The following is a 26563-nucleotide window of genomic DNA, read 5'->3' as shown; positions in this document are numbered from 1 at the left end:
TTAGGCTTGTAAAAACACACAGAATAGATTCAGGATGTAGCAAACATGGAAAACTGTAACTAGTACATTAGGAGTATGTTTTAAATTCTGAAAAGTTTTAGTAGAATGAATACTACTGCATCTTCCATTTGTGGAGGTAATGATGAGAGTGAACTCCAATTTAAAATGAGATGTAAGTTCAGGAGAGTGATTAAAAAAAATACCTTTCAAAGCTATTATCTTTAGTGTCCACCATAAAATCCATTACCTAACTATAAAGTCCATCCTTGTCCACAGGCACTGTTTGAGGATCAAGCAGAATTTTTGGTGTGGCACTGTTTTGATTGTCACTGCTTGCATCTTGTTGTATCTGCCAACTCTGCCAGTATATTGCACCAGGTTAGGGGTTGTTCAGATAGTTCACTGATACCAATCGTCCTTTGTTCATACTGTATCGGGCATAATTAGTGAGCCTCTTGGGAAATGTAAAAATTACATCCACTCACTGTTTCCAACCAAAGACTGTGTGACATCATCAGATTGGATGAAACTAATGCAATTTCAATATGAGCTTTTTCTGAGTTATTACTTTAGACAACATGCATGATCTTGGTGACTTGCAAGGCGATCCTGTGACTATATCTTTATAGCATTACTAAGACCAACTATTTCTATCTCCACAACATTGCCTCAGTCTGCTCTACCTCAGTCAGTTTGAGCTTAATTCATCTGTTTTTAAAACCCTCAACCATACCTTTGCTTTTGCTGTTTTGTCTCACATCAAATATGTTTTATACCATGAGGGCATTTGCCACTGTACATTGTGAGATATGGCATGTGGACTAAGGGTCTGTCGCAAAGTTCAGAGTTAGCATTTTAATACACTCCAGATTTGCCTCTCATTTTCAACATCCATCAATTTAAAACACTGCTGTCTATATCCAAACTCGCACCAAGCCCTGACAGCCATCCCTGCACTGACTGACTGAGACAGACTCCTCATTAAGTGACACTTCAACTTAAAAACTCTCATCCGTGTCTTCAATCACCAATCCTGATTTCATACCTTTCTACCTCTAGAACCTCCACCAGTTCTGCAAACTGCAGATAGCTGTGATCATCAAGTTCTGGCCTCTTTGAGACTCCCAACAATTTCCGTTTCTCCAATGTTATCAGTCGATCGGATCCTAAAATCTGAAATGTCTATGCTTCTCCATCTCTTTACTCTTTTTAGACTGCTTAAAATCCACTACTTGGACTAAGCTTTTGTCCATCTGACTTAACTGTTACCTTAGATGGTTAAAAGTGAAGTTTTCTTTGACATTGTTCTTCTGATGCATCTTATGAAAAATCACAACATTAGCAACACAATATAAATCATTGTGTTGTTAGTTTAGGCAATAACTGTTGATCCTTTTACTTTCACCATTTACAAAGTTAATTTGACTTAGCTACACATCACAAGGCATTTGAGGAGCCCTGATTAAATATTTAAAATCATGTAAGACGAAAAGTCCCAACTAAGTGTCTCTTTTTAATAATGTTTAATTTCCATAATACCATACAATTGATCGATTGTGTGGATGAGTGTGTCTGGACATTGTAATTCCTGAGACTCTGTTGAACATCAGTGAGGCACAGCATGAATCTAGTCATTATTCCATTTCTGTGATGAAAGAAATAGGCCTCCTCATTCAGAGTTAGGGACACTACCAATGTCCCACAGGAGACATGAATAAGTTTGTCCTTACTGTTGGAGAGAAGTTATGTTTCAAAAGCAACTTGTAGATATTTTCTCATCAAACTGTTCAGCGCTGTGAGATTTGAAACCAGGTCACCTATCTCAGATTCATAGAGTCAGAGTCATGGATGTCTGCAGCACAAAAAAACACCCTTCAGCCCATTGAGCCTGTGCTGGTCGCAAACAAGCAGTTCACTATCTCTTCCAGAGAAGCGTCATATTGGAATTGAAACATTAACTGTTTCTCACTTCAAAGATGCTGCCAGGCCTGCAGAGATTTTTGTTTCTCTCTTCAGAATTCTCTGTTTGTTTCAGATTTCCAGCATCTACAGAGGTTTGTTTTTATTTGACTCTTCCCTGTGCTTTGTCCCTATCTCAAATACCCCTTGGTGACAAAATCTGGACATATCATGGAACCCATCATTGTACAGGCTTATTATGATGCTCTCTGTTTCCCCACACCATCAAAAAAATAACTTGCGTATGTACATATATAGATTACAAATATGTATGGATAGTATACTTAACATACTAAAATATTCTGTGCTTGAGATTATTTTAAAACAAAATTTAACACATATGTGAGCAAAAGCTTGATCATAGACACAGATTTTAAGAAGTGAGAAGTTAAAAAGTGGAGACATACAGAGATGAAATTCTGGAGCTCAGCATCCAGGCAACTGAGGCATGACAGCCAACAGTGGAGCAATGAAAGAAAAGCCAGAATTGGAGCAGCATAGAAATCGACAGTCGTGTCTGTCGGGCTGGTAAAGGTTACAGAAATAACGAAGGGTGAAGCAGAGGAAAAACTTGAAAACAAGCATGAGAATCTGGCAATATAATTTCGTAAGCAATACATTTTGTTCTTGATATTTGCCAACAATCTTACGTGTTAAACACCACATTTATCATTCTTTCAAGAGGCTCTTTCACCTTCATGTATGCTATAGTATCAACGTTACATGTCTGATGCTCATTCTTCCTGCCAATGTGTGTTACATGGCAATTGTCCATGCTAAATTTAACTGGCGATTGCGAGTGCCATTTACAGTTTTTAATCTGATACTATTTAAATGAAACAGTCCAAGGCAACAAAAAACCATCCTTACCATTAGAAATATTTTAGATGTTACAAAAGATTCCCAAATTTCCTTCGACCTTCTGGTCAAGCTTAACTGACATAAGCTACTGATTTAATATCAAAATCATCATGAGTGAGTTATACAGGTATCGAAGTAAATGGAAATATTATGGGACTTTGGGTATTCAGATTTGTTTATGTAAATGAAATAAAATAATAAATAAATGCTGCAAAAGGGCAAAGATTGGATCAGGATATGGGTGCACTGAATTTGCAGTATATGTGTGTGTCTGTGTCTTTAAAAACAAACAGTAGGCACCCTAAAGCAATTTCAAGGATTGGATCCCATCTCAAAACTCAACCAAGATATGATTGCACCTGAACCCCTCAATCAGATTACAGATTGTAACATGATCCTAGCTATCCACTGCACAACTGGAATCGCCTTTATTAGATTACAGAATTGGAATAGCTACCACGTATCCATAATCTGTACGAACAGAAGTCTTATTTTCCAGTAATCTGCTGAAGATTGGAAAAGTGACAGCTTAGTTGCAGGACAGGAAGAACAAAGGAAAACGTGCTTGTCATTTTCACTGTAATGATGTACTTGTAATGCAGTGACACGTCTCAATACCATTTCTGTCAAGGTGCAGCAGTATTTGGTAAACATTGAGCAAATATTTGCTGAAGAAGTTTTGAAGGTAGTGGTTCTCTAAATTTCAAAAATCCTCCAGTGATTGTGGATCACATTTTTCACTGGGAATTTCAGTGTGCAATGGCTGAATGGAATTGCTCCTTAATGTCAGCATGATACCAGCTGCAAGAAACACCATACCTTTGGCACGTCAATGACAGATTATCACTGTAAACAAAACTCCAATATAATCAGATCTGCATATTATTAAAAATAATAAACATCTGAGCATCATTTTGCAATTCTGTAACTTGGCTTCCTAGTGACAAGACATTCTCACAATTTTGTGTATTAATGCATTCCTTCCAGCAATTATTCACACACTGACATTTATTATATGCTTTGTGTTTGAAAACTGTTGTAATTCATGGAGGCCTGTCTCCTTACTTGCTCTACAACTCATGGACAGTGGTGCTTGTCAATCTATATAGCCAAAATAGTCTCTCGATAAGGAGAGAAATGCTGATGGTCATTGTGGACATGGCCAATATCATATGGAAACTTATCAGATGAATACATGAGTTGGGCACTAGGTCCTCACAAATTGCTTTAAGAAAACCTTGTAATCTTCTTATTTTGCAAATCAAAATCTCTTGCTTTTCAAAGGAACAGTTGAACAATTATATATGTTTGGCAATAAAATAATTAATTTCACTGTCTTTTGTATCCTTCAATAATTTTATAAAATACTCGATTGAATCTCTTCAAAAACCATGGTCTTGTATTTGATCTTTTTGATCAGTGTAGCAGCTCTGTGCAAGTCAGAAAGTAATCTTGCCATAGAATCATTCCACTTCACACCCACTCTCCTCAAGCTATACTCTCAGATCCTTGTCCATTCCCTTCCTGCTAACAGATACAAGGAATTGACTACTGAGCAAAACCTTACAAGCTGCCTCCATATATAGCACATATTTGCTCTACCTTTTTAGCTTGAATCTCTCACCTAACTCCATGTCTGCTGTAAATCTTCATTTCACACCAGGTGAGTGCAAGGGTCTTAAGTTGACCACTTGCAAATAAACACCAGTTCTATTAAGAACTGCCCATAGACAGAACTAATTGTGATTAGCAACACTTGCAAATCAGAGTACTCATCGCCAGAATAATCTTCTTGAGATTATAAAGAGATTGTTTATCACAGATCAATTCATTTTTGCAGTTATTCACATCTTTACCACTAGAAATCCAATTAATCTGTCTTGAAGATCAATTTTGAGATTTAACTTTTCAAAAATAATCTTCACAAACTATTAACTTCTGAATATTTCATATGACATTTTTATTTGTTTATGGGAATTTATGTTTGTTAAAGGCTGACTATTAACAAATTTGCTGATATTGCCATTAAAAAAAAACACATTTTCTGTTTCTACTGCAGAAGGTACTGCTGCATGCCAGGATTATTTGTCAGGAAATTAAATATTCCCCATCCATGACTTGTTTTATGGAAAGAACTGAAAGTAAACGGAGAATATAGTGCAGGAGTACCTTGAAAATAATGGACTGTAGACTAGTCGGTGAAAGGGTTGACAAAGGACTCGCCCTCATTCTCCTGCAATGCAACTAGTAAAATGCAGAATTAACATAGTTTAAGGGGAACTTCTGTGAAATTTAATAAAAGGTACTGAACAAATAAAACTCATTACTTCAAACTTAACCAGCAGGACAGTCCAGAGTCAAACGTGAATTACTGAAAAACCAAATTAAAACTGGTGTTGGGAAGAAGCTAAAGTTGAAAAGTTGATAAATTTCTGGAGAGATGGCAGAAAGAGAAACATGACCATACAAACTGGAGACATGTAAAATTCAGTGATATCATCATTAAAGTGTTGGGCCACCAGAGGACTGCAGATGCTGCAGATTAGAGTCGAGAGTGTGGTGCTGGAAAAGCACAGCAGGTCAAGCAGCATTGAGGAGCAGGAGAATCAACCTCTCTGGCAAAAGCCCTTCATCAGGAGTGAGGCTGTGAGCCGAGGAGATGGTGTGTTGGGCTACCAGAGGAATCAGTTTTGGTCAAAATCTTTAATTTATCATATGTCCTCATAAATTGCACAAACCTGATGCTTGTGGATTAAGACACTAATTGAAGTCCTGAATAGAAAATTTCACATATATAACTTTGAATGTCCTCAATTAGATTACAGTTGGTAACTCATATCTTCCATCTGTGTGTTATTTTTAAATCTTCATGCATATCTGTCAAAAGTTCTGAGGCGCACTGGTGTTTAGATGGCTTTGTTGTTTAGCAATGTCACTCAAGGATAAATAACTTTCATAATTGTTGGCTTAGTTTATATAAGTTCCAATTTCTTCAAATTGATGTAATGATCAAATGTAAAAAAAAGTTCATTACTTTTTATGCTTTTCAAAATATAGCTTTTTGAAACACATATTTGTTTGTATATTTAGCATGGTTCAGAGGTGAAAATTGGCATGCTTCTAATGTGTTTGATGTAATATCATCTCAAATGGTCTATTTCCAAAGGTATTGATCCTGATCCTCAGGTGAAGAAAGGTTCTTGAATAGTTCTGCTAATACTCATCATTTGATGTTGGCTGTGGCTCTGCAGGAGAACCATCATTTTTAATTCAAGATCTGAGGGTTCAAACTTCACTCTTGGGACATGAACATAAAATATAGGTCAGTGCTCGACTGCAGCAGTAATGTTGTGTTACTCTCTCAGAGGTGTTGCCTTTCAGATGAGATGTGAAGTGGAGGTCCTGTTTGCCCTCTTTGGAAGATAGATCTCCAGGTACTATTTTGAATAAGAGCAGGGGGACAGTTCTCATTAGTATCCCATCCAATTTTTATCCCCCAACCAACATTATTAATAGAGATTATCTTGCCAATATATTGTTATCTGAGGACATTGTGTTATGCAAGTTAGCAGCTGTGTTTTCTGCAGTATAGCAGTGACTACATTTCAATGACAACCCATTGATCGTAGAACATGTAGGTATACTGTGAGGTTGTGAAATGTGCTACATAAATACATGTTTTCCTTTCATCTAAATTTATACTTGAGCAACATCCACTTCAACGTGACATTGGAAGGGTGTCATGGAGTTGCAAGCCAACTAAAGCCACCACTTTTTGGGGAGCTAGAGAAAAAGAAAAAATCTGCTAACTATAAATGTTTTTAAAATAATGAAAATTCTCAGCTATTCAATGTGCAACAAACATCAGCATTTTCACTAACATGTCAGTTTATCTCTCTGCAAATGGGTTTTATTTTATTTCGGTAGATGTGGTGCTGTCTGGAGATAACAATGATGTTAAGGAAGATATTCTATGTCGTACCCAGGGGCATTACTGAGCACATCTAGATTAAATATATGGCATAGAACAGATGGAATCCTGAGCTCAATCACAGAACCTCAACATCAAAGAGCTATTCCTGTTTCTTTTCAACCATGGTTCACAAGTACTTCAATTTTCAACAAATATTGTTATCGTTTTTGAAAAACACTATTAAATTTATCCAGACCTTCTTTTGACAGATTGTGCACTACCTACTGCCATTTCAGGTAACAATTTTGTTTGTGGAAAAGCATTTGAAGCACCCATGAGATTTTATACACTTGACACGAGGTTGCTGAACTCAAGGCCTATGTTGGTCTGTAAAGCCTTCTGCCTTATGCAAGGGAAATCAAGTTGGCCCAAAGTCATTTCACTTAATGGCTCTTAACAGCTGTTAGAGAAAGGCTGCTTTCATCTCATCTGCCCGGTTGAATTTAAACCTTGGTTGCAGAGGAGAAAAATACACTCTTTCAATATACAGCACAACACACATAACCTAAGACTTAAAACACAACTGCTGATGTTTCCTTCTATCCAACAACTATAGAAACATGTACAATACAGCTCTTCCACACACAGCCCCTCCGTGATGGAATTCTGCTCGAAACATTCCCATTACGACAGAAAATCAAAGTGAAGAAAAGATGGTGTAAGTTGTATTACAAAGGCAGCTCCTGATCCTGCATATCAGTGCTGTGTTCAAAGCACCAGGAATGACTATGGCATCTTTCACAGAAAGCTTAGTGGCCTTAATCCCCTTTATTTTTGCACCGAGATGAAAGCAAAATTAGCTTAAATCTTGATGCATGCCAAATTAATTTGCCAGGATGATTATGCTTTGACCATAACATCAACTTTAATGGGGATGATTGGAATGGTCCAGCGCACTACGTTTTTCTGTGAGTGAATCATTTTGTGTTCACCCAGGTTATGCTCTTTGTAACGATATGATATTTCCACGGGTGCTTGCAAGGGCTTGTGGCAACGTGTGGTACAACATTTCTGTGAGAACCACTATTGTTGTTTCTTTTTTTTTGCTAAGCACAGTTTTTACACTGCTTGAGTAATATGCTTCAAGCTGGTGTTGGCATTTGTGTTGTAATCAGAACTGATGAATTGCGATGGGGGATGATTCCTAAAATGCCCCGGTTTTAATGTGAACTATTTGTCAACTTCGAAGGAATGGCATCCTGTCAAGGATCAGTAAGATGATACTTTGTCATCATCCTCAGCCAAGGTCATTTACTGTGAGGCGAGGCAGACCCAAATGGCTTTCTCCTGGAGCCGACTGCGTTAGCAGCTAATTTGCTTGCCCCACTTTCTCTTCCCTCTCTCTCTCTCTCTCTAGTTTCTGCCTCTTGTAAAAATACAAAGCGCAATACTGTAGTAAAAATGGATCATTTGCAGAACTAGGTTGAAAACCTCACAGACCTAAGCTTTGTCTTCCAGTTTAGCTGCTCTATGTCTGTGACACAAAAGAAGAAATAAGAAGTGTTAAAAATCTCAATTAAGTGGCATTTACACACATATTTGAAACCACAAATTGCCATGGGGATCGTTACATTCTTGATCTTTAAATTTTACATATTTCAGTAAATTCTGCTTCAGTAGAAATAGTCATCTATTGATTTATTTCACAGAATGTAATACATTTGTAACAACAGTCATTGTATCGTGTGCAGTCCCTTAGAAAGAAAAAGTAATATATACATAAAAAAAGCGACCCTCTTAGGTAAAAGTCTTTAATTCCTGCAAGCATTCATAGAATCTTTGTTGGTACTTAAATATCTGCTTTAATGTCCGCTTTCCAATTGAAACGTATCTCATCACTCAAACATCCTCTCATCATTGCCAAAAGATTACCTTGTCATAAATGCCAGTTGTGAGACCAGTAGAGTGGTGATAATTTTTTTTTAAATTGTCAGAATGTATAGATTGCTTTTTGAAATGTAAAATGAAAAGTAGGAGACCCCGATGCCAACATTTTGAAAATCCTAGTCTCTACGCAATTTATTTGAAATTAAAATACAACTTGCCCTTAGGATAGTGAAAATGCTCCCCCCATAAATTTAAACATGATGGAAGAGACTACAGTCCTTTTTCCCCCCATTTTAGAATAACAATTCTATCAATTTAGGGACAGGTATGTCAAATCTTTTCACTGTGCTGTGTGATAGACAACATAATGTTTTTCTCTAAAATCATTAAACATTGCATAATAAGAAAAAAAATGGAAAAAGCTAACTGTTAATTCCATGTGGAATGATCCATTTCACATCAAACAGCATAGCTGTCTTTTGATTTTCACATTTTTCTTTCGGTTTCTATATTCATCCTGTCACCTCCCACAGATTTCCAGTGTTATCTGTGGAAACGTCAGGGAAACAACTTGCTCTTGACGTGCTAAAAAACACCCAGATTACTCCCCACCACTCCTATGGACAAGGAACGAACATCATAAACCGACCTTAAGCTAGCGTGAGAACAAAACATACAAATTCACATGTAGCCCTTTGTAGCTCTATGCTGCTTTTTCATAAGCTTTAACCTTTGTTTTCACTTCAACAATTCTAGAGTTCTATGGCGCTTGTTGTTTTCAGACAACAGACTTGTTCCTCCCAGGATGCAAAAGGTAGGTTGAAAAGGAGATTATCAGACTGGATTTTAAACTTAGAAAATTGCACGTTAATTAACGAAAGACAAAAGTTTCTGGGCACAACTGCCTTAAATCATTGCTTGCAATTGTATTGTTCTTTTAATGATTACCATAAAATTGGTAGAAAGTACAATGCAACAAAGGAACAAAAAATTTAGAAAGAAATATGACAGGTTACGTGAATGGATCAAAATGTGGCAGATGGAGTTTAACGTGGATAAATCTGAGGTTATCCATTTTGGTAGGAAGAATAAAAAAAAACAAAATGAAGAGAAACTTCAAAATACTTTGGTGCAGAGGGATCTGGGTGGACTTGCGCATGGGTTGCAGAAAGCTAGGATGCAGGTACTGCTAGTAATAAGAAAGGCAAGTGGAATTTTGGTATTTATTGCTGAAGAAATGAAAATTAAAAGTTAATTGTTGCAACTGTACAAAGTATTAGTGAGACTGCATTGGAGTACTGAGTTCAGCTTTGGTGCTCTTACTTGAGGCAGTACGGAGAAGGTTCACTACATTAATTGCAGAGATAAAAGGCTTGTCTCATGAGGAGAGATTGAGTGATTTAGACCTATACACGCTACAGTTTAGCAGATTGAGAGGAGATCTAATTGGAGGTATATAAGATGCTAAAGGGGATTTACAATGCAGACACTGCCACATAGCGGAAAGGGAAGAATGTGGTCTATCTAGAATGAGAGGAATTACTTCTTTCAAATTGTCGTCAATCTGTGAAATTCACTAGAGTACGGTAGATGCCATTACATTGAATAAATTTAAGGAGCAAGTTAAGAGATTTTTAATTAGTAAGGGTAAATCCTGTGCAAAGGTTGTAAGTTTGCTCGCTGAGTTAGCAGGTTTGTTTTCAGATGTTTCATCACCATGCTGGGTAACATCATCAGTGAGCCTCCGGTGAAGCACTGGTGTTCTGTCCCACTTTCTATTATGTGTCTCGGTCTCTTAAGATGGGTGATATCATTTCAAGTTACTTTTCTCAGAGCTTGGGTAAATGGGGTCCAGATTGATGTGTTAATTGATGCAGGTCAATAATCCAACAGTAAAAAAATCCATCAATAAATACATCAATCTGGACCCCATTTATCAAGCTCTGAGAAAATTAACTTGAAATGATATCACCCACCTTAAGAGATCAAAACATATAATGGAAGGTTGGACAGAACACCAGTGCTTCACCGGAGGCTCATTGATGATGTTTCTTAGTATGGTAACAAAACATCTGAAAACAAACCTGCCATCTCAGCGAGCAAACTTACAACCTGAACCTCAACCTGAGCTACACATCTTCACAAAGAACGGACCCTATACAAACATCTGTGACTCAGTTGGTAGCACTGTTGCTTCTAATCAAATGGTTTGGAGTTCAAAGCCCAATTCTTGTGTTCATTGTCAGACCTATCATTTTTCAGATGAAGCATTAAAATGGAAGCTCATCTTCCCTTTCAATTAGGCACATAATATCCCATGAGACTATTTTTTCAAAAGAAGCAGAGCTATTGCAAGGATCATCACCAGTTTTTATGCTTAACCAAAGGTCATCACATTACTGTGAGACCCTGCTGTCCATACACTGATTGCAACATTTCTTATATTGGGACAGTAGGGGTATTTCATTGACCACAAAGAGTTTTGGGGTGTTGTGAACATGGCTAGTTTAAATTTTGTTTTATTGTTCCAAATGAATATGACTCATTAAAGTCAGGGAAAGGAGAGAGAAAAACATAATTTCATAGTGTTGAATGAAAATCTGTGATAACAAAATAGAGACACTTGTGTAGAAAGGACTCCGTAAAATAAAGGGCTCATTTAGGGGTATGAACAAACTTTATGAAAAATATGCAAAAGGAAGGGACACAGCAAACGGAAGGAAGTTGAGATAGTTTGCATGTTGATGTCGACAAGCTGACAGAACAAAAAGAGTTCAATGCATCCTCCCCAAGAAGGAAACAACACTACAAAAATATTTCACCATCACTGGTTGATGAGTCAAATAGATTCATCAACGTATAACAAGTAAGGATCCTCTATTGTGTACAAGGATCATAAAACATAGAACATGGCAGCATAGTACAGGCCCTTCCGCCCTCGATGTTGCACCTACCTATGAAACCAATCTGAAGCCCATTAACCTACATTATCCCATTTTCATCCATGTTTATCCAATGACCATTTAAGTTGGCAAGTCTATTACTGTTGCAGGCAGTCGAGTTTAGAATGGTGCTGGAAAAGCACAGCAGGTTAGGCAGCATTCGAGGAGCAGGGAAATCGACATTTCGGACAAAAGCCCTTCATCAGGAATGAAGCTGGGAGCCTCAGGAGTGGAGAGATAAATGGGACGGGGGTGGGGCTGGGGAGAAGGTAGGTAAGAGCGCAATAGGTGGATGGAGGTGGGGGTAGCGGTGATAGGTCGGAGAGGAGGGTGGAGCAGATAGGTGGGAAGGAAGATTGACAGATGGGACAGGCAATGAGGATGGTGCTGAGCTGGAAGGTTGGAACTGGGGTAAATGAGGAAACTGCTGAAGTCCACATTGATGCCATGGGGTTGGAGAGTCCTGAGGCGGAAGATGAGGTGTTCTTCCTCCAGGCATTGGGTGGTGAGGGAGTGGAGGTGGAGGAGGCCCAGGACCTGCATCACATTGATGCCATGGTGTTGGAGTCAGGGCAGGGCATTCCATGCCCCTACTACTCTCTGAAACACTTGGAAATTTGACAGATGTTTTAGCTCATCTAGGAGATATGTTGAGGACATTACTGTGTTGCAATTGAGTACGACAGACAGCTAAAATTGGGCACATTTGCATATAAGTGGATGTTGACAACATGTACATGAAAAATGTTGCCAAGAGACAAGGATGAGCAGGCACTGGTCAGGGATGAAACCCTGGGGTTCATTAGCTTTGATTATATGGGTACAGGAGAAGAATAACAATAGATTACCTCTCTGGGACAGACTAATGATGTGATACATGATATAACATTATATATCTCTGGTTGGCTCAAGTGACTGAGGTGAGAAAGAAAATGATTTTTTGTGATAATAATCTGGATAGAACATTCACACACTGGTTTCTTTGTAGAATGGTTTCAATGTCAGCATTGAAGGAGTTTTTTTTTCTCATATGTATAGCCATATATTATGTACAGCTGTATAAATGGGGTTAGTGTTTTGCCTAATGGTTAATGTCAAAAGATTTGTTGATATTTTTTGACATACATTCAATTCTTCAATTTCATGACATCTGATTTTCCTCTTTTGCAAATAATAAAGTAACTCTTTCGCTAGCTTCCTCTTTACATTATGCAACGTGAAGAATTCTTTGTCAAATGCCAAAGAAAAAAAGTTAACAAAATAACCACCTGCAAAATTGTCATTACATAATGCTGAGTTCCCTCAGTATTGTTCTTTCTTAAATGGCACTTTAAAATCAATTAGTCAAAGAAAATATTGATTTTGGACAGTGAAGTACAACAAAGCATCAACATAAAGACATTGACCACAGTTAGAATGTAATCTCCATCATTTGCTCTGCTACATTTGTGGTGTCAGAAAAGGAAAATTTGAGGGTGATCATTGGGCCATTCTCTTGGCTCCTCCTAGTGGACAGTTGAAGAAAATCACTAATAGACTCCAATCAGCAGGTTATCTCCAATTTAATCAGCTACAGAATTTGCTTATTCTGAGACAGAAAGGAGGATTGGATAAAGAGTGGAAAGGACACAGGACCAAGACAATGTTATTATCTGAAAAAAAGCTTAAATTTAAGTTCCAACTCACAGTCAAAGAATTACACAAATTGCTGGAAACAAGTGATTTTATACATAAAGGAAAATGGATGGAGACTTTTTTACTGCAGGTTGAAGGAAACTTGGGGTTTTTGAGGAAAGATAGTATGCCAGTGATGAAAAATTCATTGACCAAGAAAACTGGTAAAAAATGTTGAGCTAAGATATGACTTTTACTTCTGAAAAAGGAGATAATGTAAAATTAAATGCAGAGAGACTGCCTATTTATTATCAAAGTAAGTTGAGTTTGCTGACAGTACTCCCTGGCAATTAATGTTCTTCACATAAATTTGCCATGAAATGTAACAAGCACATTGCCATGCAAGCTCTGCACTGTTTCTCAATGAATAGGTGCAACAAGAAGAGTAATTACCTTTTTAGTCTTGCCGATGGGCAAATAATGTTATGGCTTGCTTATCAGAAACTTAAAGGGCAGTATTACCATATTAGGTAGTTGTGGATGATAAGTGAAACAGGTCTGAAAATTCCATGTGCATTTTAATTTGGCGCAGCTTTATGTTCACATTGAAAAAAACTTTATCTGTGAGGTTGCTAAATTTTATTCATTTTTCTGAATTGTTTTCATGTTTTAATATGGGTTTCAATAATAGTGTCTTGGTTTAGTAATAAAGCTTTCGACATCAATGTGGCATTGTGCTGTTAGGTCCACCTGGCTTCATCAATAAAACTGCCTGACTCTGCAATGGTGACATTATTCTTTGAGGAGATCAACACTCAGGAGGGTCAAATCAGGAGAAAGTGATTGAAGGATTGGCTCTAGGGCCCATCCTTAAATTCCTCTCCTTCTAACAGATGGCAAATCTTTGCTATTAGGTAAAAATTTCAGAAACAAAATGTCTCTTTAACCCAGTTATTACAACTGAATGATCAGGAAGACAAAATGAAGAGAAAACTGTGCTAGATTACCAAGCTAGGCAATGCATCATTGAACAAGAAGTGATCTTGCTAAGTGGGATTGCTCACTAGTGAGACAGACTCCATAATCTTTGGCAATCAATTTACTTGTAGTTACTATGAGAACATTCTGCTGATTCACATTAAACAGCACAGTAAACATTTCTTAAATTAACATATTCTCAGTGTTGATTACATTCAGCATGTGGCACAGTGGCTCACAGTGCCAGGGACCAGAGTTCGATTCCTGCCTTGGGTGACTGTCTGTGTGGAGTTTGCACATTCTCCCTGTGTCTGCATGGGTTCCATCTTAGTACTCTGGCTTCTTCCCACAATCCAAAAGATGTGCAGGCCAGGTGAATTGTCTGTGTTGAATTGCTCATAGTATTAGGTGCATTAGTCAGGAGTAAATATAGGGTAGGGGGTTGGGTTAGTCTTCGGAGGGTTGTTGTGGACTTGTTGGGCCAGAGGGCCTGTTTCCATACTGGAGGGAGTCTAATCTCAGGATAAAATGCAAAGCTGCTCATCAATATTTCCATTTAACTATCAGCCTGAGAAATGGTGTTATGCACTATGTATAGGTTGTCTTGAAGTCATGCTATATAAAAAAAACTGACTTTTAGAACTTAGTGTTAGAAACCTTTTTTTTAATAACTAAAGTTATGTTCCAGTGACTTGGGATCACAGTTAAACACGGCTGCATATTTGCATCACTGTACCTTCTACGTTCCAACCCCATTGAAATAGAGACAAACAACTCATCTGCAAAGCCATACCAAGACTGAATGGGGTCTAGCTCCCATAACACTAACAAAGCATCAGGGCAACCACTTGACTACCCAAAAGAAGCAAAGTGATGGAGAAACTCAGCAGGTCTGGTAGCATCTGTGGAGAGAGAAACAGGGCAAACATTCTGGACCAAAGAAGGGTAATTTTGTAAATATGCAAATATTAACTGTTTCTCTCAGTCCAGATGCTGCCAGACATGCAGGGTTCCTCCAACACTTAACTTTATTAGTAAATGTGGTTATTCAGCTAGATTTATAAAATGATTCTCCATATTAATTTATACAATAGAACTTTGGCCAGAAAAGGAATTTGCCCCAGACAGAGTTTGATGTAAACCACACAACTGCAATCCACTAACCATGACCATGTGTGGATCACTGGTCATTTGGAAAGGTCTGGTTATGTAACAGGCTGGTTAACCCATTGTGCATTTAAGCCAGGACAATTACATGAGAATTAGAAGAGTAAAAACATTGTGTGGGCTTCTCCTTCTTTCCAGCCAACTTGCAAGTCTGGAATGCCACCTGCTGATTTTGACTACTAATGTGTTGAAAATGAAAAAACAGAAGTCAATTCAGCAGCTCCAGTCTCCAGAAGGATACAAAGTCTCGCCACGTCTTTAAACCATCTACAGTATATATCAACATTAGAAAGACCATTACATTTTGTCAGAAAGCAACCAAGCCACAACCTTCAACTGCCATGTACATCTTTTAATTTTGCTATTGCTTAGCCTGTCCTCTAATATATTTGTGAGAATGAACTTGCACTGTAATAAAGTTGGAGATTTTAAAGATTTTATTTAAACTGGATTTAATACAATGAGCTTTTTTTTTCATTATAAGACTCAAGAAAATCTGTCTGATCATGTTTTTATTACATGATTACAGTGTATAAACATGAATTGGTGAGTATACCCTCCTCAAAAAAATCTATTGTTGTCAAAGAAGGATTGAGAAAAGAGGGAAGCCATTAAATCACTCTAGCACCATTTGGATAATCAAATATCTGTCAAATGTTTATTCTAAATTACCCTGGAAAACATATGGCCGATAAATAATCAAACCTCAATTAGGTTAAGAATGCACAGGAATTTTACAGCTCAGCCTTATTAAATTTCTCCCCTCAATGGTAAATGAGCACCATACTGATTGGGACTTTACTGCTTTCACCTCTTGGATCAGGGTCAATTCAAAATTCCAAAGCTAAATTTAGGTTGCACTCAGTCATCCTATTTCCAGTGGATTCATGGCATAACTTCTATAGCTCAGCACTCAAAGTCTGTAGAGACTGACATTATGGCAATTGCAATGTTGACTAGGACAGGTAGTCCCAGTATGAATGGGATTCATATATGTACTGATGCATTGTAAAGTAAGTTTTCATCTAACCAATTCGGTGCCTCATCTTGGTGCAGAAATTTATAATTATGTCGCACTGATCATTAAGATAAAAGTAGACTTTGCAAGTAATTGTGTACTTTGACAAAAGGAATTATTTAACTGATGTAAACAGTTAAAAGATTATATCATTAGCGAGAACTGAATTAAATAAAGGCAAATTAAAAGTTTTTTTAAATTGCATTTAAGTTCCACCAGCTGCTATAGTGGGATTTGAACCCTTATCCACAGAGCATTAAGCTGGGCCTCTCGATTACTGGTGACATTACCACACTGCTATCAGCTCCCCAAATTATTCTAATCTATAGCACAGGGACTGCAGCAGTTCAAGAAGGCAGCTCACCATCATTTTCTCAAGGACAGCAAGCAATGTGTCAATAAATGCTGGCAATATCAACATCTCATGAGAACTTAAAAAAAATTAAAATGTTTCTGATTACAAAACACCGCTTACTGAGTGTTATTTTGCTTGGGTGGAGTTGATAATATAGATGTATTACATTTTCACAGCAACTCGATGTAAGAAACATATTTTCCAAAATTGTTGGAAGAATATTGAAAATATTTAATAATTCATTAGTTGTATAATACAATTTCCTCCGAATCAGTTAAAATTCTACCATACCAGTTTTCATTAATGCAATTATTACTATACTATATCATCTGTACATGTTTTTAGACCTGCTTTCTGGATGACAATATGGATAATCTTCGACTGACATGGAAATCCATCACTACACCATTGGGAGTCACACTTTCAGCTGCCTCAGCCCTAGGCTTTGGAATTACCTCCTTGAAGCACTTTATGTTTTTCTTGTGTCCTTTACCATGCTCCCTATACCCACTTTTTTTAGCCAGGTATTTTGTCATCTGCTTAAATACTGCCTCACACAGATTGGTGCCGACTTTTGTTTGAAAACATTTGAGACACTGCCTTTAGGTGGTGTGCTGTGCCAAAGCTGCTACCCAAATGTATGTTGAGTGAACGTGGTTCTGCACTGTACTGGAGCTGCTAGTGCTGGATGCCCATTTCACCACGCTAACAATAGAACAGCAGCAACTTTGAAAGGGTCAGTAATGGCAATCATTTCTGATTGTGGATTATCCCCAATAGAATATCCATAGAATAGCAATTGGAAAGCCACAATGCTGAACCACCAATGCTAAACTGAAGATTTATTTACACCTAACTGTTTAAAGTTAAAATAACTGTGTTCATATTGTGAAATAATTTTTCACTGTATACTTGTCATGTTGATCTTGGAAATTGAAGGCCTAGCCCTATTGATATGTGTTTCCTCAAGCAGCCAGTCATATTGCATTTTAAGAGGTTTATGCAAACTGCAATGTCAAATGCCATGTGTTGCATTTCCATTGCAACCTGAGCTTGCTTACTTTCCTTGTGCAAACTAGACGTAGCTTCTCAATTTTCTCTGCCATTGCCTTCCCTTCCTCCAGTCACTCTTACTTTCCTTCTATTCTGTTATTTCTATTTCCTGTAAGTCACTTCCTCATCATTGCACCCTTTCTTTATTTTGCACCATTTATTGCAGAAAATTCAAGGAATCACTGGTGAACTCCCCCCCCTGTTCATTTCTTCCTCCTCCATCACAGCCTTATTACCTCTTGGCTGAGAAGTAGCATGCAGTGTGATGAAATTAATGACATCTTCAAGAACAATGGTAAAGTAATTTTCTTCCTCTCTCTAGTTCCTTGCCTAACTCTGCTTTTGCTGAAGTAGAGTTTCCTAGGCATCAGCATATTCCAGTACTTCACAGAAGAGGCTATTAGGCAAGTCCTGGGTAAGACTTTCCTTTGGTACAACAAATAGGAATAGAAACGAGAAAATACCAATCATCTAAGCTAGCTTGCTGTTTCAAGGTAGCACTTTATCATGGGGTAACACTTTAATGCAGCATATTATTGGGTGCATTCACCCAAAGAGCTTCTGGAAATACTTCTATAGGTTAGATCTTCAGGGCTACTGGGTTACGATGACACAATAAATCAAATTCTACTTTAAATACATGGGATTCAGAAATTTTTCTACGGGGTTACATTCTGTATTTCCTTTCTTTTCCCTGGGAATATAAAATCAGTACTTTCTACAATTTTAATTTCATATAATTTGTGTACACTTCGTCCAGATTGGGTGAAAGACTATGTTGAATTTACTGTGAACTAGTTTTCTTCCGAATAATGCATGCAGCTCAACAATGGAGAATGCCCAATGTGTCACCAGAAATGTAACTGTGAATTATCAGATGTTAAAATTCACACATTGATGTAAACACATCTGAAGTTATCAGCATTTTCAGCATGACCAAGCAAAATTTTGTGAAAGGACTACTAACATAAAGGTGATCATGATTGTTCTAAATTCCATGATTATTCTAAAGTACAGTTAATAGATGCAATGTGGGAAACTGTGGGGTTATGCACTTTGGTAAGAACTAAAGAGGCATAAACAATTTTCCATATGGGGATAGGCTTCAGAAATCTACAGCACAAAGGGATTTGTCGATCCGAGTTCAGAATTCTCTTAAGGGTAACATGCAAGTTCAGTTGGCAGTTCAGAAGGTGTACGTAATGTTAACATTAATTTCAACAGGGCTAGAAAACAAAATCAACTGAGGCCGTATAAGGCTCTGGTCAGACTGCACTTGGAATGCTGTGAGCAGGCTGGGCCCAATATCTAAGGAAGGATGTGCTGGCAATGGAGGGGGTCCAGATGAGGCTCACAAGAATGATCCCAGGTATGAAGGGCTTGTCGTATGAGGAGCCGTTGAGGATACTGGTTCTGTACTCAGTACTGTTTAGATGAATGAGGGGGACAAAATTGAAACTGAGGCCTGGAGAGAGTGAGTGTGGAGAAGATATTTCCACTAATAGGAGAGACTAGATCCCAAGGCACAGCCTCAGAGTGAGGGGATGACTGTTTAGAATTGAAATGAGAAGACATTTCTTCAGCAGAGGGTGGTGAATCTGTGGAACTCATTGCCACAGAGGGTTGTGGAAGCTGTCAGTGAGTGTATTTAAGACAGAAATAGATAGGTTCCTGATTGGTAAGGGGATCAAGGGCTACAGGAAGAAGGCAGGAGAATGCGCTCGAGAAACATACTGGTCATGATCGAATGGCAGAGCAGACCTGATGGACCGAATAGGCTTATTCTGCCCCTAAATCTTATGGTCTTTTGGTCTTATTGTAAGTCTGTGGAATTCTCTGCCAGAAAAAGTGGTTGAAACCAAAATATTGAATGCTTTTGAAGTGTCAAGCATAGTTCTTAGTGCTAAAGAGGTCAAAGGGTATGGGGGGAAGTGGGAACAGGATTTGGATGAATGGCTATGATCATACTGAATCAGACTTGAAGGACCAAATGGCCTACTGCATCTGGATAACTACATGATGTTTGCACATTGTGTGTACTTCATTCTCACAAATCAACGTACTGTAACCATAGTCCCCAAATTCTTTACGTAGATTAAAAGGTTAAAGTTATATTATGGTGAGCTGTGGTAAACAGACCCTGTGCATTGTGTTAATGCATGTGGAAAGCATAACGACTTCATGCACCAACTGTTCACAAGTAAAACTTTATGCATTGACAATATTAACATCTTAAATACATCAAGTTGAGTTTGGCAGATAAAATACCAATTTCATACCAATTCAAAGTGGTTTTGGATGCAAAAGTTGTCGTATAACTCAACAGTGAAGTTAGCAGTACTAGCAAGAGGCAATATGTCAGAAGGTTGTCTGACTACCAACTGAATTTCAGTCCAGTGTATATCCACAATGTTGGACTATAAACACAATGTTCTATGATTTTTTACTTTGTCCATAATTCAAAGCATCAAAGAAATCTTTTGCATGTTTGGAAGATTTATAACATTATGTTTTTCAATGGTTTACTGTTTTAAGATGCTTTCATTTACACTCCAACACTAAACATGAACACACATGCGTAAATCTACATTTTAGCTCAAATACAAATACTGCATATGCTGGAGCTATGCAATAGCAACATAAAAATCTCAGCAAATCAGGAAGCATCTGAGGAGAGGATATGGAGTTGATGTTACAGATTGATGACCTTTTTATTAGAGCCTTGTTGACATGAAAAGTTAATTCTGTTTCTCTCCACAAATACTGCCTGACCTTCAAAGTTTTAACAGGTTTGTTTTGCACTTATTCCCATATTTTGGCTAACTATTTGGAAGCACAGTCCAGAGCTGCACATTGTGCATCAGATTCCTGGATAGTAAGATCGGTACTGGTACATACCCACAGCCATAGATTTGCAATGCAGGGATGGATATGTTAATTAAATGGTGAATGTAGAGCCAACAAAACAATTGGATAAGCAAAAACAAAGCACAAGAGAATGAAGGTAAAAGGGAGAAAAAAAAGCCTGACAAATGTAGAGACAGTTCAGAAATATGCTGCCATGCAATTTTGAAAATTAGCATTTAAGTATCTAATATTTTTAAAACACATAATTGAACTCAATTTGGTCAAAATCTTGGAATTCCCTCCTGAATGGCATTGTAGATCTATCTACAGAACATGGGCGGCAGCAGTTCAAAAAGGCAGCTCATCACCACCTTTTCAAGGGCAACTACGATTAGGCAATAAATGCGAGCCAAGCAGCAACACTCACATCCAATAAGTGAATTTTGAATTAAAATAGAAGGCTAATTTGATATGACTGCTTTCAGCATTTGAGTACTATATGTCTAATTTATTGACAAATAGAGTCACAAAATTGGAAAGGTGATACTGAAAACACCACTCAAAGTATATGAAGAATGTACATCCATCAATGACACCCTTAATACCATCTGGCAACACTATAGGTTTTGCTGAAGGCAGAGGTAGAATTCAATGGATGTTAAAATGAATTTCACGGCTGATGCAGGCAACATCAAATGGCTAAGTTCCTCAGTTCTGAGGACAGGTCACTCAAACTGAAACATTACTCTGATTTCTCTCTACAGATGCTACCAGATCTCCTGAGCTTTTCCAGTGATTTCTGTTTTTGTATCAAATGGCTAAGAGTGAAAAGTAAACTTTTCTATGAATGAGAATAATAAATGAAAATCTACATTGCGTCAAGTCGCCTTCACTCAATTATTGTTTTGAAGGGAATGGTTAGAAGAACCTCTTGTGTTTGCAGCTGCAACTATTTATTTGTGGAACCTATAACCACATTCCAAATAAGCAATAATTTGTAACATTTCCTGATTTGTCTGCCACTTCCTTCATTAAAACCACAACTTAATTTCTGCACTGCCAAAAGATGAATGTATAAATGAATCTTTAGGTAAATGTTGGTTATCCAAGCATTCCACCTTGGATAAATGCACATTTCCATTCGGAATTTGTTGAGAGCTAAATGGAGATTTTGATCGACAATGTATCTATCTTCAGAAGTGTCATATACATTTAAATGATGTATTACTATCACTATTATAATTAGAATATGGTGTTATTCATTAGATTAATTTATTTTGAAGCTGTCTGTTTACCTTAACATGTAAAAAACTAATTTCAATGTCATTATAAGGAGATAAAAACTTGTGAATATCTTAAGGTATTTTCAGAACATTTCTGTTTAGACAGCACTGCCTAAAATGAACAAGTTAAAATACTGTATTTTTAGGATCAATATAAAAGATTTTCCTTGCTCTCAATACCAATGCTCCTGTATCCCCTTATCAGGATAAAACACACCATCAGTTTTGACAATCACCTAAAACACTGTGATCACAGTAATTTCAGTTAAGTGAGTCTTTATCAAAGAAAAGCACAAGATTTTCCCATATCACCTCTGTAAATTGAATTACTTACACTTTTGTGCACAGGAGACAGAGCTTGCTCAGAATTGTCATAAGCAAAACATTTAGAAAAAGTTCTTTTTTAAGTTTCAGAACGATAGGGAATGTTATAAGTTAGATTCACAGAAAACCCTGTTCACTCAATTCTACCTTAAAATATTTGATATTTTACATAATAACCCCTATTGATTGATAATATTGGGTGCAAACTGCACTTATCTTTATAAGTTTTAAGAAGCTTTAACATCCAGTGGTTTCAAAGTCAAATGCAGAAATACAAAACTTCCTCCAAATTATTCCCACTTGCTCATTAGATTCCTTCTCCCAAAATTGAATATAAATGAATAATTTAACTGTAACAAGTTTGGTGAAACAGGGACTTGCAGCATGACATGAGAAGCATTTAACAGACTCCTACCAGAGAAAGCAGTGAATCCAGTGGGACACCGTTCTCTAATCCAATTAAACTAATTGAAGAATTTAAAAGAAATAGGTTGTTATTTGGGAATTATACAATTTTTAACCGTTCACACGTACTGCTTCCTTATGAAAGCCGGAGAATTTAGCCTAAAATGTTTGCTTAAACATCTGTGTGGTCTGAGGCTTTTTATTGGTAAGGACCGTGCAAGAGGTAGAACCGTTTATCAGCAGCAGTTGACAACTGTTTTCTTCCTCGACAACTTGGCACGCAATTCGGAAAAGCAAATCCTGCAGAACAGAAACTGGATACTGACTACCACCTCCCCTCCTCTCGTTGGGAAAAGAAAGCAAGGACATCAACAGGGCGAACAACAAAATGTGAATAGTGCTTTGCAGTTTCCAGAGAATCCGCCGTACAAACGCATTGACTGCCTAACATCAGCAAACAGGCTCTTATAAGGAATATCACCTTCTAGAGAAGGACAACCATTGACTCTTAATGGCAAAATCCTACTTCATAAATAATTTTTAAAAAAACACTGCTGAAATTAGCATTGAAAAGACATGTTAAAGGTGGAAGAGTTAAATGACGCTTGTCTAATTGTGTTGGTAAACTGCAGTGAGTCAGTAAAGCACCCCTCGATAGTCCGGAACTGGAATCCGGAGAAACATTCAGTTTTTTAAAAAAAAATCAGCAGAATTCAAATGGCAACAACAACAAAAAAAAAAGCTCGAGTTTCTTATTTAACTTTTTGAAGGAAGCGGAGGCAACCTGCCTGTCTTTTGTAAACCCCCTCTCGAATACACTACGTGGGTATAATGATGAGAGCGTAGTTTCCAGGATTAAAATCTTGCTCTCTCTCTCCGAGAATATTCTGAGGCTACAGTTCGCCGCGCAGCCCGAGCCAGTGAGCAGCGCTGATGGATGGACTGAAAGCTGCGAGAGCTCCGCACCTACCTGTCTCCGCCGGGAACTTCTTGGGCTTGGCCGCGTTGGCAAGCAGCATGTCGGGGGCTTGGCGCTGGACTGCCCCCTGGACTCGCCTCGCCCTCCGACCGCAAGGAGACGGAGTCGCTGATGGAGCGGCAGAGCGGCCGCACACCGCCAGCTCGCTCGCCAGTTCCTCCCCGATGCTGGTGACAGCGGCTGAGAGACAGAGATACAAAGTCCCGGCTTTGACCTCGCTGACTCCTCGAGACTCGAGATAGACAGAGACAGAGAGAGAGGCGCAGGGCGGAGAGATCCTAGAGAGAGAGAGAGAGTGTGTATGGAAGAGGGAGGGATGAAAGAAGAGGAGGGGAAGCGAATGAAAGGAGAGAGAGAGAAGGAATGAAATGAAAGAGAAAGCAGGAAGATGGGAGGAATGAAATGGATGGGGTAGAGAGAGCGATGAAATGCAATGAGATAAACAAACAAGCGATAGGAATGGGGAGCGAGGCGGTGAGGGGAAGGCTGAGAGAGTGAATAGGAAGGTGCAGAGAGCTGGGGGAGGAGGATGAGGAGGAAGTGCGGGGGTGGGGGGTGAGCTGGGTTGTGAGCAGGACAGTTCCCAGTCTATGATCCCCCCGTGGAAGAAGGCAGCGCGATGCTAGAGTTGAAGCGAACCTGGGGCATGACCAGAGCCGGCTCTTTGGGAGACTGCAACTCACTCCAGCCGCCCGGAGAAAACAAGCAGGAAAATAAACGGGAGGGGGCTGGGGTGGGGGGAATACAGAAACCTCCAAAATGTCAGAGCTTCAAAACGAGAGAGAGAAAAAAAAATAGTGGAGAAAACCAAACGGCAGAGCAGCTTAGCCCTGCCTCGGTTTGTCTTTTATCTGACGGAACAGGAGGGAGGGAGGGTCTGGGATCAGGAATAAGTATCAACACTGCGGGAAGAAAAAAATAAATAAGTCCGAGGGTTTGGAGAACTTGAGAAATAGATTAAATAACAGCGCAGGAGTGCGGCTGGATCTAAGCTCTCCTCTGTCAGCAAGCTCAAGCCGCTGATGTCTACACTGGTGACTCCATGACAACTGATGGCTGTGAGCCAGACAGGTGTAAATAGCAGATGTCCTCTCTCTCTCTCCCCACGCCCCCCATCAGCAGCAAGCTTCCCTCTCTCCCTCTGTTACCATCGTCCCTGGTCACTTGCCGGCAGTTTGTATCCCCGTCTCTCTCTCTCTCACACACACACACACACACACAGCAGTTTAGACAGGGCAAGGTAGAGCAACGTTTGATCTGCCTATCACCCACCCTGCTACCAATGCATTTAACACCCTCAACTCTGGCTCTCACCACCTCCACAATAGATCTGTCTAAACCGGCGTGTTATTGTGATCCAAACTCAACACAATTTTACATCGACCACAGAGGGGGAATAGGTATGTGTGTGTTTACGCGCCTTCCTGACAACAATGCTCTTGTGACAGGGCGAGGAAACCAGTCAATCTCTCCTTTTCTCTCTCTCTCACGCACACAGACACTCGTACAGCCACCAGAGCTCAAAGGCTCAACTGCTCCCAGGAGCGATTAATCTTCTATTCCTAATTAGATATTTGCTAATTAGTATCTGACGTGTGAAGGAGAAACATTTTTTTGGTGATGAAAGATGCCGGGAGCTAAGGCTTCAGTACTGTCTTGTATCTTTGTGGAATATCGAGGCTAGGTCTGGATCCACTCCACTGTTAACAGGAGAGCTTTTCACTGTACTTACAATATTTCCATCCCCTTTCCCAAAGGTCCCTTTCTATACAGTTAACGGTCTGAGTTGAAATTCCCAGGTATATGTCAGTCAGTAAACTCAAACCCTTAAATGCCTCAGAAGAGTCGCTCCTCTCAAACCCTTTGACCTAAAGAACAAACGATTGTATTCCATAAACAAACAAAATGTTTTCCCAACATCTGCAAGATATGAGAATATTCCCTGTTGTGATAGATTGGAGGAATACAGGATTAATGCAGTCTTATCCATGGTTTTCCATCTTCTCTCAACCCATAACTTCAAGAATTCTTGACATTACAAACAATATGGCGCAACAAAAATATAGGAGCACACAACATCACAGTACCTGATAATGTCCTCTGGGGCAAAATGGATTATATCTTAAGACCATTGGAATAATATTTACTATATTCGCCCTTCCATAGACTATCTGCATTACTGGGTGGCAGAATGGGCTGGAAATCTAGTTCTAGATCTGGATGTTAGCCATTAGTATCTGCACAAAAATATTTATCAGCTGCCTGATTCTTGTTTGAGTAGGCTACACTTCACTGCAAGTTGAGCTGGTAAACGCTTCATCTCGATGTGATGAAGCGTTTAGAAGATGCCTTACAATGTGGCATCTCAGAAATCGGTCACTAACCATGTGGGAGAATCATGGACAAACCAAAGATCTGAAATAGACAACTTTAGCTCCCACTTACCCAACAACTGCAAAATCAGCATTGGGAACTGACAGCTTTAAACAGACACGCATGCTTGGACCACACAGTGCACTTTTTCATGCCAGAAAAGATTAGTTTCTATTCAGTTGTTATATAGAGAGTTGAAGTAAAATCTATCAGCAATTAAACTTACATTACATTCTCTTTTCTCCATTCTGATACTTGCCTACCAATAATAGATTGTATTTTAAGGCAGCATTTGTTCTAAACTCCAATCCCCTTTAACTCAAGAAGAAGGAGCTAATCCAACCATTTCTGTGAAAATATCATTGTTCATTACATATGCATGTTTTGGCCAGGGAAATTGACTTAGTCCCTGCTGACAGAAACATAAAAGCTTGGAGGTCAGCAGTACATACTGCACATTGCAGAGGTTGTTCCTTGTTCCAAGACATTAAGCATTCTTCAAAACAGATGTGCCTAAATCCCAATTCATCTTTTTATGAATGTTTACCTACCTGCATCTAATTGCAATCAAAATAGCTGTTGGATATACACATTTTCATGAATAA

The 26563-nt window shown here is 38.5% G+C and overlaps 1 protein-coding gene across 20 annotated transcripts in view; it reads right to left on the bottom strand.

The window, feature by feature from the left end:
- LOC122556528 (teneurin-2-like) overlaps positions 1-26563 on the bottom strand; it is a 2772576-nt gene that overhangs the window by 508914 nt on the left and 2237099 nt on the right. For 3 of the 20 annotated variants that reach the window (XM_087995228.1, XM_043703290.2, XM_043703295.2), the window contains exon 1: positions 23577-24124. The exons of the other annotated variants lie outside the window; for them this stretch is intronic. In XM_087995228.1, the coding sequence (XP_087851354.1) occupies positions 23577-23625 (49 nt within the window). In that variant the 5' untranslated portion in view covers positions 23626-24124. Of the gene's footprint in view, positions 1-23576; positions 24125-26563 lie in introns of those variants that run through there. 20 annotated transcript variants of the gene reach the window in all.

This window comes from Chiloscyllium plagiosum, unplaced genomic scaffold (assembly GCF_037043375.1).
Source record: "Chiloscyllium plagiosum isolate Xiang-an unplaced genomic scaffold, Cpla_swu_hap1 HiC_scaffold_16, whole genome shotgun sequence".
Taxonomy (NCBI): domain Eukaryota; kingdom Metazoa; phylum Chordata; class Chondrichthyes; order Orectolobiformes; family Hemiscylliidae; genus Chiloscyllium; species Chiloscyllium plagiosum.
The sequence above is the reverse complement of the archived record's forward strand: the minus strand, read 5'-3'. Positions and strand labels throughout refer to the sequence as shown.